Source organism: Ambystoma mexicanum, chromosome 3p (assembly GCF_040938575.1).
Source record: "Ambystoma mexicanum isolate Mex_15411 chromosome 3p, UKY_AmexF1_1, whole genome shotgun sequence".
In the NCBI taxonomy this organism is placed as follows: Eukaryota; Metazoa; Chordata; class Amphibia; order Caudata; family Ambystomatidae; genus Ambystoma; species Ambystoma mexicanum.
Genome location: NC_090925.1, coordinates 50141464 through 50148067, shown reverse-complemented (window position 1 = coordinate 50148067; position 6604 = coordinate 50141464). Strand labels below are relative to the sequence as shown.

At 45.9% G+C, this 6604-nt stretch overlaps 1 protein-coding gene across 1 annotated transcript; it reads left to right on the top strand.

The window, feature by feature from the left end:
* Positions 1–3576: 3576 nt before the first annotated feature.
* LOC138579717 (taste receptor type 2 member 40-like) lies at positions 3577–4536 on the top strand. The gene has a single exon (XM_069649955.1). It carries the CDS (start codon positions 3577–3579, stop codon positions 4534–4536), a length of 960 nt encoding a protein of 319 aa, XP_069506056.1.
* The last annotated feature ends 2068 nt before the right edge of the window (positions 4537–6604 follow it).

Below are 6604 nucleotides of genomic sequence, written 5' to 3'. Positions count from 1 at the left end.
GAGTCACAGATCTGAGAAGTGGATGATTCAAGAGAGTCATAGTGGATGTTGAAGTCAACAAGAAGGAGGAATTTAAAGAAGAGGTTGAAAGGAATGAGGCAAGTTCAGTCCATTCAGAGAGAAAGATGAGGATAGGGCCAAGGGAGTCTGTAGATAGTGGCGAGGGTGAAAGAGAGAGTAGGCAAACCCCAAGCCTACAGACGAGGCATTCAAAAGAGGAGTAGGATTGAGTAGGAATGATGGAATCAAGGAACCACTCAGGGAGGATCAAGGCCGCTCCACTTCCAGGCCTGTTGGGTATGGGTTTGGAGAGTATTTTGCAGCCCTCAGGCTGGAGAGTGTAAAGAACAGTGACAGAGCTGGCATTGAACCATGTCTCGATAAAATCAAGGACGTCGACATCAAGGTCTTCGAGAAGGAGACAGATGTCAGAGGAGTGTTTGCCAGCAGAGCGAGAATTCAGAGTAGCTAGGTGAAGCTGGTTATCACCTTTGAAGTTTTTCCGAGGGTGTGTTCTGGAGTGTGGTACTCCCATAGGTGGTGGTGGTGGAGAGGTGAGGGGAGAGGAAGCAGGGGTGGCAGGAGAAGGGAGGAAGTTTATGAGAGAAGGCAGGCACCGGTCGAGAAGTAGAAGAGTAGATTGTGACTCTTTTGCCATGATAGTGCTGTTGTGATAGACATTAATGATACATCTAGAGGATGAGAAGTAGTGCCACCATTATGGGTCGAGGAAGAGAAAGAAGAAAGAGTGGAGACCAGATGGGGGGGCCCGTAGGTCAGTAGAGGGGACAGTGAAGAGGATCTCTGTAATAGTCAGTCTGGAAGTGGCATTAACGTAAGTGTCTGCAATAAGTAGGCCTGGATTAGAGAGTATTACAGCTTTCTTTCAGCTTTTTTCTTCCAGACATCGTGAGAGAGCTAGGATAAGTGATAGAATAGCAGTTAGAATAGATAGGAGAGATGGAGAGTGCCATGAGGGTAGGTGGGAGAGAGTGTTAAGCAGGCATGCTGCACAGTGCACAGGAATTCATCAAGTGGCCTAGCAGCAGGTAGGCACAGAGTAGGAGGTGTGAAATGGAAGATAATCAGTGCACAGGACAAAAAAGCACACCTAGGTTTGAAATTGCCAAAAAGCACTAATACAGCACAAAATTCAGGATGCAGTAATTTGAAAAGCACACTTAGACTTGAATTTGCCAAAAACCCACTAATACAGCAAACCTATGAAGGTTGCATGTGATTTAAAAAGCACACCTAGATTTGCACTGTGATTTAAAAAGCAGACCTAGATTCGAATTTGCCAAAAGGTACTAATACAGCACAAAATTGAGCTAGACGATATTAAAGGTGCTCTTAAGAGTAATTATGGGTTTGGCACTAGCAGGCAACAGAAAGAAAGCTATATGCGAATTTTAGCCAGATACACATATCAAGGAGGCAGCAGATACAGGTTGCAGTCAGGCTGTGGGGCAAGGGATGCAGGATTCAGCAGGCAATCAAGTCAAGTGTTGTAGACCAGGAACAGGTGATCCGGGGATGCTTACCAGTACAATGTAGTAGAACATTTATCATGGTCCAGAGTTGCAGGGGTACAGTAAGTTTGGACATTCTGTAGCGTGGGCCAGGGGAAAGATGCAGGATCGCTCCCTCCAGCACCGGCCAGGGCCAGACAGGGGCCTTTGTGTGGGCGTTTGCGCTGAGGGCCAGGTCTCACCTGCCGGCTCTCAACAGGCCAGAAGAAACCAGCAGTGGCCAATCAGGCATAGACATTCAGGGCATCATGGCAATGATCTTTGAGTGAAGAAGTGCGGCCATCTTCAAGCAGGAAGCACACATTGCATGCAATGATCTTATGCAAAGTGCTCCATGTGATTTTGGAAATTCAGGCACTAAATGGATTTAAATAGCACTATGAACATAGCGGTCTTCTGCCAGAGTGATGGATATTGCACACAAAGCTTTCCGTGCACGTTTCCGTTACCTCGTGGATAAGGTTCGGCAGGCCTCAGGGATCCATGCTGCTGTTGCTGTCAGGTGAGAGCAGGGACAGCCTGCGACTACCACCCAAGAACAGCAGGAGAAAATATGTCAATGGAAGTTTAATGAAAGTCAGAAATTAGCATGTTCAGTGGAAAAAAACATGATTTTCATGTCAAGGAACAGAACAGGGATATGGGGCTTAGTTCTGGTCAGGGGCCAAGTGTTTGGTAGGTTTGAAATGATATAACTGTTTACTAGGCACTGTGGTTCCCTCGGGAGCTAATGGAGAGCAATGACCTTATAGGATGTGATGTTGCACAGTGAGTGCTGACCCCTTTCCGTTCAGTCTGCAGAGCCTTTCTGTGTGCCAGGCCCATATTTGGCTCTATTGGATGCAGAAAGTGCCACAGTTGCTAGGAGCATCATTGGTGAGATCGAGCACCCATGTCAGCTCTTGTCTGTACCTGCACTTTGCTACTATGATGCAGATCATTGTCATGCCCCATTCTCTCCTGAGCTCTGAGTATGTCACCAAAAATCACAGGCAAGTGAAACCACAAAAATGGCAGACCTCTTGGAGACACACGTAGGCTTGCTTGTGTCTCTCTGGGAGGCTCCCAATTCTTTAGTGGGCAGACGGCTCTTCAGAGTTTTCGTTGCATACTAAAAGGCTTCTATCTAGTGAGGAATGTAGCTCTCAGCTTTTATAGTTATTTTCTCTGACAGTAGCCACCCCCACCCCATTGAGAACACAAAATAATTATTTTTCACAGTGTTATAATAAAGTGCTTCTGTGATTGAAAGTGCTATAAATAGCTACGTATAAAGGTGGATGCAAATGTAATCTCTGCAAAGTGGAAGTTGGGCATTTCATTGGAGATAAACTGAAACAATAAATGGAGAGGTGCTTATTCTGTAGTGTCGGGGAGGGTCTGCTAACACACATAAACAGAGGACACCACTGTGACCCCCTTTTAACCCACGCCATGCCATACTAGGTGCCCTGAATCTGCCTCTTTACAGTTCTGGTGACATCTACTGCTCTATCCCCCTCTAGACATCATATTATCACTTTCTCTACACCCCATGGTGTCCCCAATCTCTTGCTTTCAGTGACTGGTTTAGCAGATTGTGTCATCACATAGCAGGTATTGGCTTAGATTAATTCCAAGAGGTTGTACCCAAGACCTTCAGGAATCCACATACTGCCACGTTAGCATTTACAGCCATGTCTCCTATTTGTTTCCACTATTAGCTTGCTCTTACCATGCTTGACAAGTGGTTAATTCCCTGTCCTGATGTTGGTGTACAATATCTATGAAATTTTCTTTTCATTAATCTGCATTGATTTGTGTTGATCTGGCCTTAGCTGGGGAAATGTATGCCTCACAAATCCCTTTAAACGTGTATTCCCATTATGATTGCAGCGGTAATGAATAAACAAAGTACATGAAGTGTGATCACAGGCTGGATAGTGCCTGGGCACGGCTATTTGCATCAGTCAAATGAGCTCTGTCAGGGTCATGATGTACAATATTATCTCCTGCCTTTCTCAGACAGTTCAGAAGAGGTAGAAAGGCAAACAGACAGGCTAAAATGATGGCACCCACTGATATAGCCATGCTTGTCCTTCACGTGATCTCCTTGGTGGCCGGGCTGATGGGACACATGTTCATCCTTAAAGTGTGTTTCTTTGAAAAGATCCATGGCAGCCATGACCTGAGCCCCTCTGACCTCATCCTCTCCAGTCTTGCATCATCAGACATTGGTCTTCAGTGTGTTTTCTTTGTATCTGAAATACGTCGATTTTTCTTTGTAGAATTGCTCTCGCTGGACAATGCCTGGAATGGATTCAGGTTCACTTTGCTTTGCCTTCGCTGTTGCAGCCTCTGGTTCACCACCTGGTTCTGCCTCTACTGCCTGGTGAAAATTGTTATCTTCACTAATCCATTCTTAGTGCGGTTCGTAAAGATCTTCCTGGAGAATGTCCGCTGGCTGCTTCTGATAACTGTACTTGTTTCACTGGCCACCTGTCTTCCATTAGTCGTTCCTTTGGATTTTCATCCTGGAGCCAGTGTTTTGGCAAATACTTCAATTTCCACTCAATTGAATGCTTCACTCAAGGTTTCAATGATGAACGTGAATAGGACAACATTTTCCAAGAAAGCGTTCTTGGCATACAGTCTCAATACACTGTTCAACTTTGCAATATTCCTGTTTTCGGCTGTAGCAATCCTAATCACCCTCTGCAGACACATGAAGCGGATGGAGCAGAGTGCCAATGGCTTCAGGAGGCCCAGTCTAGGAGCTATCTCTGGAGCAGTGAAAACTATAACAGCTCTTCTCATCTTGTATTCTGTATCATTTTTGGCTATGATCATCATATTCTATTATGATTCCTCAACTAGCAGCCCACTCATTGTAACATGCATCCTCATTTTCTCTTATTACCCAGCTCTGACTTGCATGATCCTAATCCTGCGGGTCTCCAGAATGAAGAAGACACTGACGGGAATCTGTTCTCTTGCTGCGTGCAGAAGTGGAGAGGAAACCTGAGGTCCAGTTACCTTGCTTCCAAATCCTTAATACATTACCTTTAATCCATAGGTTAGAGTTACATGTATAGGCAGTCTGAGTAAATCCTAAAGGGTAGGATATTTCTTTTAATATTACTATCAAAGTTGGAATGGTTTCTCAGCTATTTGTAGAATTATTTGTATCTGTTTTGGTGAATAATCACATATCCAAATGCAAGTAACTCCCTGTTTCTGGAATCCAAGCACATTATTGTCACAAGGATAATACATGCATGTGGATCCTTGGATCAAGAAGAACCCCATTAGGGTGCAGTGTATGCTTTCCTGCCACCCCTACTCCAGAATAAATGATTGTATTCCCTTAAATCCCTTGATAGCTACATGTCCCCACCGCTCCCCAGTAAACACGTGAAGACCTGGTTCTCTTAAGCATTTCCTCAGTTAAACTTTGGCCTGCCTTCATAGTGCCAAGAAGCTTTTTGGTGTAGATTGGACAAATATGATTTACCATAACATGTCCTCAAGTATGTAATAGAATATCTTAATAAAAAATCACTTTTTAAAAATATTGCATCTGATACTTGCTTTGATAGTGTTAATGTTAAATGTGCACCCACACAACATATTAATATAGTCACCCATTGCAAACTCGCTATTGCATGGTTCGACAGTACACCATCAAGATCAAACCATGTGTTATGATATCATATGATATGATTTGGTATTTATAATGCGCCTTTACACAAGTGTTTCTGGGTGCCACAAGATGGAGGAGGGGAGACAGAGGGAAGACAAGACGAACGATCTTACTAGACCTTGTGACATTCAGATTGTGCAAGTGCACTGAGAAGTGCAGGGGCGAGGATTTGGGGAGAAGTGCAGGGAAGGGGTATGAGGGGAAGTGCAATCAGGGCAGCAGGGGAGTTAGTGCAAGGGACGGCAGAGGACTACACAGCTGTAGTCCGAGACGGGAAGAGCTGTGTAGGCCAGAAGGCAGTGCAGGTTGACTGGTCAATGAGAGGGGGGCGTGGTATCCTGTGTGACTCTGAGGGCAACCACACCACCAGTCAGGGTGAGCTGACATGTATATTAGCAGAGGAGAGGGAGAGAAGGAAGACAAGAGGAGGAACTTCGGGTGATCTGGCTCAAGAGGTTTCTGGATCTGAGAGGGACAGGGAGGCAATTCCAGAGGGATGCAGCTGCAGAGGGAAGACATCTATCACCCTCCATTTGTATGAACAACCGTCTCACCCGCAGAGAGTTTGAGGTAGCTGAGAGGAGGGTTCTAGAAAGAAGGTATTTAGGAAGAGAGTGTTGGATATAGAAAGGACCACAGCCCCAAAAAAGCCTTGTGGATGATGCAGAGGGGCTTGAAATTGATCCTCGCGGCACCATGGAACCAGTGTAGTGATTTCAGAGCTGGAGAGATTTGGTCCCTGGGTTTGAGGCCAAGGATAAGTCTTGCAGTCCTGTTCTGGAATAGTTGGAGTGGGCAAAGGGTAGGGTTAGGAAACTGAGAAAGAGGCTCTTGCAGTAGTCCAGCCTGGAGAGACCCAGAGCTCTGGATACAGAAGGCTTCTGGGGGAAGGTGAGAAAAGGTAGCATACCTCTGAAGAGGTGCAGCAAGAAGTGGGCCTTCTTGGCAAGGTCCATGATGTGTGGAGAGAAGAAGAGAGTGGAGTCAAACATGACGCCAAGGTTTTTGGCCTCACAAGAGGGTGGTGGGAGGGAGCTCAAGGAGGGTGGTCAGAGGGAGAGAGGAAATGTGGGAGCAGGGGTACCAATGAGAGGAATCTCTGTCATACTGGCATTAAGGCAGAGGTCATTAGAGGTGCACCATCCCTGAACAGTGGATAGTCAGTCAGGAATGAGTGAGGAGGGAGAGAAGGCTGAGAGTAGCCTGAAAGAGAGGTATGTGTCATATGCATAACACTGAAGGTTAGAGGAGAAAGTAGAGATCAGGTGGGCCAGGGGTCGGGGGGCAGATAGACATTGAAGATCCAGTTTGAGAGGATAGAGCCCTGGGGAACACCACATGTGGAAATCGAGGTGGTGGAGAGAAAGGACCCAAGTTGGACCTGGGATGG

Excerpts from the sequence above, each read along its gene's own strand:
- LOC138579717 (XM_069649955.1), top strand. The coding sequence starts at position 3,577 with ATGATGGCACCCACTGATATAGCCATGCTTGTCCTTCACGTGATCTCC.